This window comes from Ambystoma mexicanum, chromosome 8 (genome assembly GCF_040938575.1).
Source record: "Ambystoma mexicanum isolate Mex_15411 chromosome 8, UKY_AmexF1_1, whole genome shotgun sequence".
In the NCBI taxonomy this organism is placed as follows: Eukaryota; Metazoa; Chordata; class Amphibia; order Caudata; family Ambystomatidae; genus Ambystoma; species Ambystoma mexicanum.
Genome location: NC_090929.1, coordinates 840,553,577 through 840,567,212, shown reverse-complemented (window position 1 = coordinate 840,567,212; position 13,636 = coordinate 840,553,577). Strand labels below are relative to the sequence as shown.

Here is a 13,636-nt window from a genome sequence, read left to right as displayed (position 1 = left end):
AGAGAGATTCCTATCTCTACACAGATTTTTAAGATAATCCACAGTGTAACTAAGGACGGTCTCCTGACTGTATCTTTCCATATCAGACATGATTAATATTGCTTTTTAGAGCTGTTTAGCCTTGTGGGTAGTTGATCCAAGGTAATAGAAGCACTCTACGTGTAATTACTATACTTGATCCTCACCGCTGTGCACCAGTATTAGGTAGAATCATATGCAGTACCCTTTGGGAACACCACACACAATTAAGACTACAAGTGACAGTACAAATTCGCCTTTGGTACAATCCTGTACTACACAGTAAAGTGGTAGTGATGGCTGAGTAGCCAGACATATCTCAAGAGTAAAGTGAGCAGTATCAATAGTTACACAAAGGACAGCAATTACTATGGTTCAAACAAACACTGACTCAAGGTTTCTGAGTAAAAAAATATACATTTATTTACACATCAGTTGTAAAACAATTCATTAAAGTAAAGCAGTAGACAAATCACACTCTTAATATGCTACACACCCACTAGATTCTGGACAAGTTAAGCTCAAAATGAAGTGTGAACAAAATGCCACTCCAGCAATTTAAAAGGGAGGGCAAGACAAGGTTACACAAAAATTAAGCAGCACCAACAAGTAAGTAAGCAGGGCAATCTAGAAAAGGCTACTACGGGGAGGGAATCAAACAAGAGGCCTGAGCCAAAGTCAGTGGCCCAGAGTCTTTGCAGAGGATCACACAGTTCAGAGTAGTTTGCGGTTAAGTCTTTGCCAAGAGTTTGGAATGAAGTTGGTCGGAAGAAAAGTTACTTTAAAGAATAGAGAAGGACAAGCCCTCGGATTGGCGAAAGATTTCAAACACTTTCACCGTGGCCGGACGGAACGAACAACCGGGTTAGAACAGTATCTTAAATGAAGAAGAAGGCTGTAGCTGAGGCAAACAGTTCCTGGCAGGTCCTGCAGGCTCACAGTTCCTGAAGTGACTGTCGGACTGACACAAAGTAGGAAGACTGGAGGATCCGGCACTGCCCAGCGAAAAAACCAGCAGCAGAGCAAAGCAACGAATAAAATGTGCGCTCCTTAAAACCCAAGCAGGGTCCGGTCCTTCTGGCTATCCGGTTCACTGTAGCTGTGCACAGCAAATTCGACCAGAGGAGGGAGGCCTGGCTTGTAGTTTGGCGAACTGGTTGGTCCCACCAGCTCAAGGGTAGAAGATTCCTTGCATATCTTCCCTGTCGTCGAAGTTTGGAGATTCGGACCCGCAGCGGGGCTTCACCGGGAGGTTCAGTCATGGTAGAGGTCCTCTTCTGTCAGCTTCTCTTCGGTTCTCTCGATCCAGTGGCGACTCTGCCTACCTAGTCCCAGAGACCTGCTTTTTTATGCAGTTTTCCCCCTTTCACACAGCCTGGCTGTCAATCACACAGCAGGGTGGCTGTCCTGGCGGGACAGTCACCACAGCCAATCATACCGAGTGTGACATGGGTCTCTAAGGAGACCCTGTGCAGGGAGTCTCAAACCCCTCCCTCACATCCTGTCCCCCTCAGACATTCAGGCACCTAAGAAGGGGTTCAGTGCAGAAGCCCACCCGAGGACATCGAACAATGGAACCAAACCTGGTTTGGCGCGCAGAGTAAAACACGAGAAAGACCTTTACAAAAAGAAATGGCGAATAAACCCAGCCGGAACCAAATAAAAGTAAATGGGGTCCAGCGGATTAAAGTTCAAGGCTACTAACTTAGCCTAAAACAGTACCAAGGCTATTTTAATAGACCGTGGTAGGAAAAATAGGGTAGATACCACTGCCACCAGCCAAATCTTAAAGAAAGGGGAACGAAATAATGTTCCATGAGAAACAGACCAAAAGGGATAACTATTAACCCTTTCCAGAACTCTGTAGGATAGTTTGTACTGGGTCTGTGAAGTTAAAAAGACTAATAAAGTCAATGGCAACTTTACATGTTCTGAGAGACAGTAGTCATTCCCAGAAAATTGAGTTTAAAATGGGAAGTCCAAAAAAGACAACCCTGTGTCACTGCACTAAAGGTGTTGTGTAACACATAGTAAAAGATGATGCCTATGGAGTAGGTGAAGCTCCACAGTCTCTGAACACAACAAATGTAAAACACACACAGCAAAACACATGTAAGAGTCGGAAAAAAGGCTCACACTCTTACCAGGTGAAAAAAATAAATCCTAGAAATCCAGCAAAGCTGCTGAGGGGCTCAGTAGGTAATGGGAAATTAGCCATTATGGAGAATTCTCCCTAACACAGGGGTCTTAGTGCAGTGTTCCTATAATGAAAGGAAGCAATGTGCTGCGAGACCTGCTTGTATTGTTGACCTGAGGAGTCACACGGCTCTCCCTCTCATTGGTCAATTTCCAAGCCATTGTGGTATTGCTAACATTTCAATCTAAGTGTCAATCCCACTATAAGGTGCCGCTGCCAGGTTCCAATATACCCATTAAGCCCACCATTGTAAGTATGCCCAGTTAGCCCAATTACATTATGGCCATTTCACAGATAATTGCTAGTTTACATTATGCCCGACTGCTGGCTTTACCATAAACAAAATAACAAATCCAAAACAAACAGTGGTTTTCCCAAGTTTCGGATCTTGAAATTCCACTCAATATTTCTACACTGAAAATTCAGCCCTTTTATTGAAGTCCCTGCGTTGTCGCCAGAGGCAACTTAATTCCATACATGTCCTCTGTCTAGTGTTCTTATTATTAAGACAAAAAAACAGTCATGGCCTGTCATCATCATAGGTTAGCAGATCAACTTGACACAATGGGCCTCATCAGGAGTTGGGCGGTATCCTGGCTGTAATATCGCCCAACTGTAATTGTGTTAGCACGAACCGGTCCGACGCTATTAGCGCCGGATCACGGGTTGGGCGTTAACAGTAAATCCCCATTCCCCATTGCGTCCATTGGACCCAATGGGGCATTTTTCGGTGCAAATACTGCACGCTACTCCAGCCGATGGTAATTTCGCAGAAAAAAGGGCGCTAAATGGGATTTTCCGCTCCAGAAAAAAGCTGGAAGTAAAACAGCCCATTTAGTTCCCAACTCGTGATGAGGCCCCTTATAACTTAGATGAAGAAATCGTGGATTGTGTTGACAGCTTTAATTACCTGTGAGTGCAGTTTCATAAGAAGCTCATTTGGCATGTTCCAATCAAAGGGTAGTACAGCTTTCCAGGAGAGGAAAGGATTTTCCAAACGTTTTGTCGGGAGGGCAATTTCACATGCTATTGGGGTGCACAAAGCACTAGCATTCTCAACACGTATAGCTGTAATGTAGGACCATTCAAATATTATTTTGCTCCAGCGTTAAAAAAACAGAATCCATCAGCGGCACTAAGGTTCAACCACCAGTGCTCCAACTTATCCTGTTAAGATGAAACTTGGCCTCTTTGGAATTTTGTTTTTTAGAAAGTTAAAAAAGTTTAAGCCCTTGGTGCATTGGCCCAAGATGCGGTGTCATGCTAAGCTGCAACTTTCTCACAATCATGTGACAAGGTTTCGAAGTTGCTTTGCCTACAAATGATGTATTTGTCCTTACCCATGGCTATCTGTGCTATTGCTGGTGAATTGATGTTATCGTTATGCAATGTCTGTATTATTATGATGTCTTCCCTTGTCCCGGGAGGAGAGCTCAGCGGCAACGGGCTTGCCTTGGAAGCAAGATGACACAGAGCAACACAGGTTCGATCCCCGGGTCTGCGCTTAGAAACCTCGTTATAAATAACCTATCATATCATACCCATGCCAAAAACATGTTACTTTTTTTGTGTCACGTCTTTCACTAAGTCACATTATCGCATTAACTGCAGAGGACTGGTTCATGATCTGTTTTATTTAGTGTTCCTATGTTTTTTTTTTTACCAAGTTAGTCATTTTATTCATTTTTATTCTGCAAAATCATCTTTTTTTCAAGATCAATGCAATCAATGCTTTTTAATGAAGTGAGTTGGTCTAGTGAAGTGAGTTTTGCGCCACGCTGTCCCCGGGCTGCTGTACGCTCTACAAATCTAACTAAATAAATAAACAAATAGTGAATGTGCAGCCAAGAAGGTTTGGCCAGGGCCCAGATGTCCCAGATATATTCACATGAATGTGTATTCTGCAGTGGTCTGGTTTTTCTATTTGATTGCTAAGATTCTACAAATGTTGGCTTGTGGAATGTAAAAGCAACGATTTAATATGTTTTAAGTCATTGATGTTTTCTTAATGTATTTATGTTGTGATGCGTTTATGATTTAAATAAAAAAAAAGACATTTTTGAATCGAATTGAAGTAAATTTGACATGAAAGTTCAGCAGTGCTGTGGTATTTTGTACATCCATTAAAGTGCAAGAAATGGTTTTCAAACCCAAAGTAATGCAACTGTTTTCACAAAGCTGATTAGTTCATGCAGAATGTGAATAAAGTCAACACGTGACTCGTGCAACACCGTGCCCTTTCCGAGACTTCTAAATGTAAAACATAATCACATTAAATCGTGAAAAACCTACATGAATTGTGGAATTGAGGCATATTGTAACCTCTCAAAATGTTCGAAGAAAAAAGTAAGAAACTGTATCAAAGCACACAACACTTAGTCGCCTGGTTCAAGGTATATATCTTGGGTATCCTTGCCACCCAGGAATGTTGCCATGGTAGTAGTAGTAGGACTACTATACATTGTTGAAGCACAAAGACCAAAGAAATGTATACATTACAGACATGGCATCTGTCACACCAATTTGCCTGATTAAATCAATCTGAAATGAATACTATAAGGCATGCCACATCAACAAAATTCTTCTGCAATAAAAAACATCATTTGCAAAAAATAAAGGCATCAATGAATTGACAAGTAGCTCAAAAAAGTTGAATGAAAGAAAAATAGTTATGCATTACTTGCATGTTCAGAGTCTGCATGTTCAGAGACTCACCTGTCTCTGCATTATGCATTACTTGCATGTTCAGAGTCTCCCCTGTCTCGGCATTATGTATTACTTGCATGTTCAGAGTCTCCCCTGTCTCTGCATTATGCATACAGAAGATTTCTTAATACTGGGAATATTTCTGAAAACAATGGGGGTCATTACGACCTTGGCGGTAAAGGGTTAACAGCGCCGGTAAAGGTGCTGGAGCCGTCAACCCCTTATCGCTGCATTACGAGTCTGCTCGCAGTAACCGCTAAGGACGCCTGGTTGGCAGAACGGTGCTTTATGAGAACACTTTACATTACATTACATTGCTCTACATTAGGGAGTGTCCCATATTCTCCCTCCCTTGTATTCTAGAGACATAAATCGTGGCCTAGGCAGTCCAATCCGAGTTTTTCAGCCTTTACTTAAGGAGAAGTCCAACCTGGCTTATATCAGGGTACTTTCTATCTCATGAGCCTTTATGATGTCTGCATGTACAGAGGGCTTCATGTGATCTATGAAATTAACATACCCAGCCAGTGAACTCAAAGAGGCCTTCCCTGCCCAGTCCGCAGTACAGTTTAAATTCTTAACTACATTCTGGATTCACAACAAATAATTCCTCATTCCTAATAACATGGATAACTGTCTGCTTTAAAAGCACTAACCACCATGGCTACATGAAAAGGAGTGGCGCACATCTTAGCCAAGAATGCCTTAATCAAAGTGTCATTACCCACACGATTTTCTTTTTTAAAGTGCAACAAAATGGACCTATTTGAAAAAGTGATTTTGCAGATTGTGCACAACAATCTAAGTGAACTAGAAGGAACGCCCACAGGGGAGTGTGTTATGCACATAAGGCACCAGCACAGGGGTTTTTAAATTGCTGTAGCCTGCATGGCCCCAGACCTCTTTTCCATAATGTACTGCCGACAGATTTTAGCATTGAAAACCTGGTATGAGCACCTCATCTTTTGGTCTCCAAGGCCTTTAAGGAGGGAATCTGGCCCATCCCACACCCAGTAGTCTGATTAGAGACTCTCTTAGCCTATTAGTTTTAAGAATAGATCATATCCATGTATGTATCTGCTGGCCACTGTTTCATCACCTGGTTGCTAGTAGAGCTCTAGCCCAGCTTCCCCTTTAACCTCCCCACTCCTGTGCATCTCTACTTCCCTCGCTGTGTCCTTCCCCCTATGATTTGTAAGGCAATCTGTTGCTTCCTAAAGCTAGGCCCAGACTCAATACATACCTTATCAACACTAATACTAATACCAATAATACCAATGCACTGTTCTGAGTTGATGCCGGAGAGGATTGCACACTTTGGTAATTTTGTAAATTCCCCATCTGCAATAATTGCATCTGACTTCTGGATTAGGCTAATGACGACCTCACGCTTATCGCTTACGCTAGCATTAGTGAAATTCCTGATGATAATCTTTGCCAGCATTGATAGGGTAATGGGTCATGCCCAAACAGAAATAAAAGCACTAAATGGGACTTACATTTGAAATTCTACTTTATCTGTGTTGTGCTGATTATATGTGTGTTAAGAGGTAACAAAACAATTGCAAAAATTGATTGTAATAAAGCCTTGAAATGTTATTTTCTTCTTTAAAATAAATGTTATATTATATGATTTCGATGATGTGATGATACAATTATGAGATCCCAGAGTTTCCCAAAAAGCACTCATGGGTTACTCACAAACTCCCTAGATGGGACCTGAAATTAGTTGAATTTAAAGCCTGATATACTTACTCAAATGAGAATGTCAACTGTGAAACCTAATACTTGCCAACAGCTGTTCCATATCAACCTTCTTGGTGTCAAACACAGCATTGCCAGATGGTTAATATTTGCTTTACATCACACATCCAAATAAAAATAAAAAATCTATCTAACTGAAAGAAATCCCATCACTCCCAAAAAAACTATCTATATAGTTCTAGCTACCTAGAGGTGATGGTCTTAAGCTCCCCCTTTAAACTGTGTCTCACTTTCTTCTTTTGGTTTCCAAGGTTCTGTCCTATCCTGTTTTTCTTCCTACTTATCTAATCGAACCTTTGTCATTTCTTGGGGTGGCAGCACCTCTCCTTCTCTCAGTCTCGATCACGGAGTCCCACAAGGGTCTGTTCTTGGTCCTTCTCTCTTTTCCTTATACACTTCCTTTCTTCCTCCTATTATCTCATCTTTCTGAGTATCGCATCACTTCTATGAGGATGACACTCAGCTCTTTCTTTCCTTCTCTTCTTTCTCACCGGATATCCATCTCACCCTTTCAACTTTCCACACTGCCAACAAATTGTGGATGACTTCTCACTTCCTTACTATAAACGCTGAAAAAACCAAAGTCCTTTTCTTTCCCGCCAATACTCTTCCGTCCCCATCTCCTCCTTCCTCTATCTCCTTTCCTCCCTCTAATCTCTCTTTCTCCTCTACTGCTCGCAATATTGGCCTTTACTTTGACTCTGATCTTTCCTTTGCCCATCATATCTCTCTCACCTCATGTGGCTGTCGATTCCATTTTTACAACATACGTAAAATTCGCCCTTTTATTATATTTCATGCCACTAAGCTTCTGGTCTCCTCGCTAGTCTTTTATCAAATCTCTTACGGCTCGGTCTTATTCTTTAGTCTTCCCTCCTCACGTCTTGCCCCTCTCAAATCAATCTATCACTCTTCTATTCGATCACTTTGTTTGCTCTATTAACGAGACTCAATTTCCTCTGTTCTTGACTCTCTCAGATGGCTTTCCTTTCCCTCTCAGCTCAAATACAACTTCCTTTATCTGGTGTTTAAATCTCTTCATGGTCTTGCCCCCATTTACCTTGCTTCTCTTCTCTCATTCTGTTCTCCTTCTCGGCCTCTCCGTTCTGCTGGTCTTTTTCGACTCAATGTTCCCCGAGCGCCCTGTGCACAATCTCGTTTCCGTTCTTTCCAACTTCTTACCCCCCTCCACTGGAATCTCCTTCCTCTGTCTCTCCGCTCTATCACCTCCTATCCTCTCTTTCGCTCTTCCCTAAAAACTAATTTACGTCAATCGCCCGCTTGATTGTCACTGGTCAACTCTGAACACTGCTTTCTACTGCCATTTTAATGTACTGCTGAGAGTTCTCTGTGAAGCGCTTTGGCTAAAAGCGCTATATAAAATATAATAAAATACAAATACAAAATACACTCTGTCAGATGGGCTAGTTGAGGGGCTGAAGTCCTCGGCTATGCTGATCACTCCCTGGAAAATCTGCCATTCAGCTGAAGGAGAGCATGATGCACCAGAACGTAACCAAAACGAAAAGCTCTGCTATCATCCCAATTAATTACCAGCCCCTCCTCCATAATTCCCTAGAGAAGCTATCTTCCATAATTCTAGGAATAAAACAGAGAATTGATTTTTTTTACTGCATTTTTTACCTCAAACGGGTAGATAGGTGTTAGGAGTAGGCATATTGAAAGGGTGTTGGCGGCAGGTGAGGGACGTGTGGGGAGTCCATTTTGAAGTAAGAAATCAGTAAAAAAAAATTGATGTTTTTACCCATGATCAAAAAACCTCATCTATATAGGACTAGCTACCTAGAGGTTATGGTCTTAAGCTCCCCCTTTGAACTGTGTCACGAGACACAACATTTTCATGAATGGAAATTGACCCTTCACTTCTGAATCATTTGGTGGAGAACCGACTGTTGTAGTACGATATGGGCCAGAGGGGGAACACACCCATTTGTATTTAAATGTGAGGGTGACATTATAAATCCTATTGGTGTTGTCAATTGAGAAACAGCTGGTCACCTGCTACAAAGAATGTCACTATGCACACATATTCCATTTGATGGATGTGATTATCACTATTATGGCGATGAGTATTTTAATCCGAAAATGTTTAAACTATGTATGTCATAAATAGAATTTAAATAGGTCACTTGGATGTGACATCTGAACTAAAACTAGTTTTTTGTTCTATGTCATACCCAACAGTACTCATGTTCTACCTTTAGAAGTGTGAAAGTTAAAGTTTATCATGGCTGAATTTGAACATGTGACATTCAGCAAAGATGGATTTTTGCAGTACGCATATTAAGGTATTGACTTACCTTACCTAAATATAATTATATGATTTGGAGCTTACTCCTATATCTCTGCTTTAATAACATTTAACCACTTAGCTACATTACTGGCTTTTGAGTTTGTGACTTGCAGATTACTTACATACCACATCATTGATTAACCCATGAGGGAATCTGAACAGCAGAGAGGCTTGAATTATTATTATTATGGACTTTATTGAGCGCAGACCTAGATTCGGGAAGCAACAGAGTGATTTACCATCATAGAGGGAAGAACATAGTGAGGGAAGCTGAAAGAAAAGGGATCAGGGATCTAACAACATGGGAGGGTGGGCAACTGGCAGCAATGCATCGACAAACAAACAGGGGAGAAAACAGTGAGGAGCAGAACACTGAGTCTCAGGTTGTGTGGTGATTCGAAGATGTGTGGACCTATTTGTTAGGGAGAGTCCATTCCTTGAAGAGCAAGATCTTGAGCACTTTCCTGAATTGTAAAAGCTATGGGGATGTCTGACATTGACGGGCAAGAGGTTCCAGAGACTTGGGCCATAGCCAGAGAAGCCCTGTCGTCTGTTCTTTCCTTTCTGCACCAGCAGAATTCAAGTCTGGACAAGTCTGATGGATCACAGGCCTCCTGAGATGCTGAGTTTCTCAGTGAGGGAGGTTGGGGTATTCACAGAGACAGCCTTATAGATAATGCAACAGGATTTGAAAATGATGAAGGCTTGAGGCGGGTTCTAGTGCAGTTTGATGAGGGTCAGGGTGATGTGACTGAATTTCCGGATTCTTTTAATTAGTCATGCTGCTGCATGCAGAACATATCTGGGCAGTCATCAGAACGGTGGTCACCAGTAGAGCCTTCCATAGGGCAGTACCACTGTCCAGGTGGGAGAGGACCACGGTTTGGGCAAAGGATCTAAAGTTGTGTTCTGGGAACAAGGGCTTCATTTTCAGCAGGAGAGAACGTTGGTACCAAGATGGTTGTGTCATCCTTGGTATGTGCTGTTTTAAGGTGAGGTGTCTGTTGATGTTGAACCCAAGGTACTTGGCACAAGTGGCTAGTTGGGGTGTGAATCCTTCGAGGTTCATAGCAGAGAACCAGGTCTGGATGTCATTGTGTTCAGTGTTGTTGGGCCATAGAAGGAATTCAGTCTTGGAGGGGTTAGGATTCAGGTGAGCACTTGACACCCGCGACTGGATCAATGTGAGGCAGGATATGATCGAGGGAGGGTATCTTTAGGTAGATCTGTGTGTCATCTGTTTATTGGCGGAGCGAGAAGTGTTCTGAGTGGTTCCATGTAAAGATTGAAGATCACGAGGGACAGGATTGTTCCTTGCGGGCCTAGGGAACAGTTATAGGGCACAGACAACTGATTAATAGGACAATTGAGAGAATTCTTGTTAATCTGGTGCCTGTGGACATAAGTTCTGCTTAGCCCTGCTGTGTCCAGATAGTTCCCCGATATCTCTCTTGCTCCCTCATGTATTTGTTTGACTTCGGAAACGTGGACATTTTATTGGTTGATGACTTTCACACATTTTGCCCTAAAATTCATCAAATCAATCAAAATTTCATGCAAAGATTGTCTTATGTCCTGTAGCAAAAGATTCTTCCAGAATTGGTCATTTAGGCAAAAGTCCACCTTAGTTTTTATATTTGGTTATTATTATTGAACAGTGGAATTGACATTCAAGTTAAATGAATCTGAATAGTTTCTTGTGGTCTATTACTTGTATTTATACTGTCTGAACTGTATGGTATGTTTTGTTAGTTAAAAATGAAACAATATTTCTTATTTTGTTTCGAGTGATTGTTACAAAGCTGGAACAAATATCATCATACTGGTTTAAAGAACGTATGTGTGTTCCTTCATCATGTTTTGGAATGCTGCCCAATTAATGGTATTAGGTGCATTAAAGATGCTTCAACAATACCTGGATGTGAGCATTACTATAGGGGCATCTGTGAGGGTGGTGATTGCCCATTGAGTTAGAAAGTTAGAAAACCTTTGTTTGAGAACTTTGATTAATAAGGTGTTTCCGGGGCACGTTTAGGCATTGCAAAGACAGTCATAGTGACTGTGTTTTCAGACCGTTCATACCCTTGAGGATACCCAGGATCCTCACATGGCGAATACTGTCATTGCCTGCTGGCTGTGGGTACCTAGAGTTATTGGTGTGATCTTAGGCAGGAAGAATTGTCCGTCACCCCCACTTTGTGTTGTCTTATTCTCTTTTCTCTGATCTCACCCATGAATTCTATGACTTTGCACTGTCGTGCAGAATTACAGACCTTACCTTGAGCAATTAAGGCATGACATAAAGACATTCTCACACTTTATATTTGTGACCTCATTTTTATGTAAAATCATCAAAATTCACCTCAAAGTTAACCAAGTATATATGATAACACATCTGTCACACTGAAAAATCAACAGCAATTCAAAGAAAGGCGAGGAATCTCTTATGTCATTCCCATTCTCTTATTCACTTTTGTGAGCAATCCCACACCCAAGGTGACCTTGATAAGAATGGTTAGTTACATTGTTCAGACCCTCAGTGTTAAAAGTAAAACCTTGATTCCATTTAAATGTAGTACCGCCTATTCACTCACAACTCGTACAAGATGGTTATTAAAATGGTGTTTTCATGTCAAAATGTACACTTTGCCAATCAGCTTTGCGAGGCTAATTATAACCTTGTAATACAACAAAGCATTGGCAAAGTGACTAGTTGCTTTCCGACCCCTCTGTCACTGCATTGACCTACATCAGCTTCCCCAGCCCTCTCTGAAATTTGTCAGTATCCCCTTCATGACTCCACAGTTTTGGTAATCACCAGAGTTTCCCCTATCTCCCAATACTGGATTTGCATTGCCAAATCTCTCACTAGCAGTCGGGGCATTGGTAAACCATCTCCCCATAGGATAGGACTCCTATCGTTTTTTATCATTAGCCCCAAGACAAACCGCAAAATATCCTATAACCAATACTGGCCTTCAAATAATCGCAGCAACGGGCACCAGAGAACACAAAAATCAACCACACAAAAATGCAAAAAGCAAGAACCCTCCTTCTTTTCTGACACTTTGCTTAAACCTAGTTCCCTTTCTACGCCCACATGTACATGTTTCTTTACCTTGATTTCAACCCCTTCTCCAGCATCATCTCTTCCCTTGTCACGTGCTTCGATGGTCATTTTCCGCCTCCTTCTCACCCCATGCGGACTTTAGGTCATATTTTCCATTTTGCAACAATAGCCCCATGAGGCCTGCCTGTGCAAGCCTTCGATACATTTCCTCTGTTCACTCTGCACAATGCATTTAGGCGAACAAATGGCTCTCGCTCTCTTTGTTAATGGAAGCAGCTATCGCTGTTCAAGGTTTACTTTGTGCAGAAAAATGTCTTGTTCATCTCCCAAAACACCATGCAACTCTCCACGAGTCCTATACTTTTCCCTTCATATTTCTGCTCAGGTTTCATTGCAAATTGAATTTGCACTAACCCTATTATGTTCATGCACCTATTGCTAAAACATCCATGTTAGTACACGTATGCCCCATGTACACCTAACTCTAATATACATTTCGTCTAATTCTAATAATTTACGTGAGGGTTGGTGCACCTGCGTCAGTGCCTGTATTTCACCTGAACTCCAACAGATCTTACTCTGTTTTATCGTTGTATAAGCTGGTATCTGTTGAACACTCTTGGTGTCTTTTTAAACATCTCTTTATTATTTTACAACATGTTACACTCTCCCCCACATCCTCCCTCTTCGCTCCCTCCGTCCCCTTTCCTGGAGATCTGCAGCCTCCTTTCCTTGCTATGCCGCTCCTTCGGGTTATACTTCGAATCCTTTCAATTGGCCATTGCCAGCACTTATCTGTAACAAGCATGTGCTGTGAACAGTGCAAGTCTAGTCTAATATGTGAGCCTTGAATGTTGAGATATTAATATTTCTTTATTTTTCATATTTAACAGTTATCGGCTACAGATGCAGATGAAGGCGAGAACGGCAGAGTGTGGTACCGCATAGTTAGTGGTAAGTGGAATCCTTTTTTGTCTTAAATGTACAGAGCTTGTTTCAGTTTTCAAAATGTGGCAAGGGTATGTGCAAAGGGTCTATGTCTAAATAGGGCCTGTCTCTTTAAATATCTCCTTTAATGCTCAAGCACATAATCAGTGACAATGAATGCGAGCCTGGACATTGGTGGGCCATAGTTCTTTGATTTACTACCAATTGAGAAATCAGCCTTTTCAATGCAAGCAGGACAAGTGGTTTACATTCTATGAATCCTGGAAAATCCTAGGGAAAAAGTCAATTCTATTTTTCTGTAGAAAAAAAGTTCACACTCTGTCCTGATGATGATGTTGACCTTTTTTTCTCATTTTGAGTTTTATTAACCACCATCTATAGCTTAGTCGATTTTGTTATGCCGTTGAGGTCTAATATGTAATATCCATATGTTCAGAGATATTTTAAACAATGTTGTTAGGGGGAGCCCCAAGCAGGCAGAGCTGTGCTAGCAGTCCGCGGACACCGAGATCACGGGAGGCCCTAACGCCTTCCCTTGTCCCAAGAACACGAGGTCCACACAAGTAGCAAGATGTCACTGCATTTTATTACAGCCCACAAACACACAGTAAGAATATGC

At 41.7% G+C, this 13,636-nt stretch overlaps 1 protein-coding gene across 1 annotated transcript in view; it reads left to right on the top strand.

The window, feature by feature from the left end:
* CDH23 (cadherin related 23) overlaps positions 1 to 13,636 on the top strand; it is a 3,939,560-nt gene that overhangs the window by 2,793,926 nt on the left and 1,131,998 nt on the right. The window contains exon 28 of the mRNA XM_069610726.1: positions 12,963 to 13,023. Coding sequence (XP_069466827.1) covers positions 12,963 to 13,023 — 61 coding nt within the window. The remainder of the gene's footprint in view (positions 1 to 12,962; positions 13,024 to 13,636) is intronic.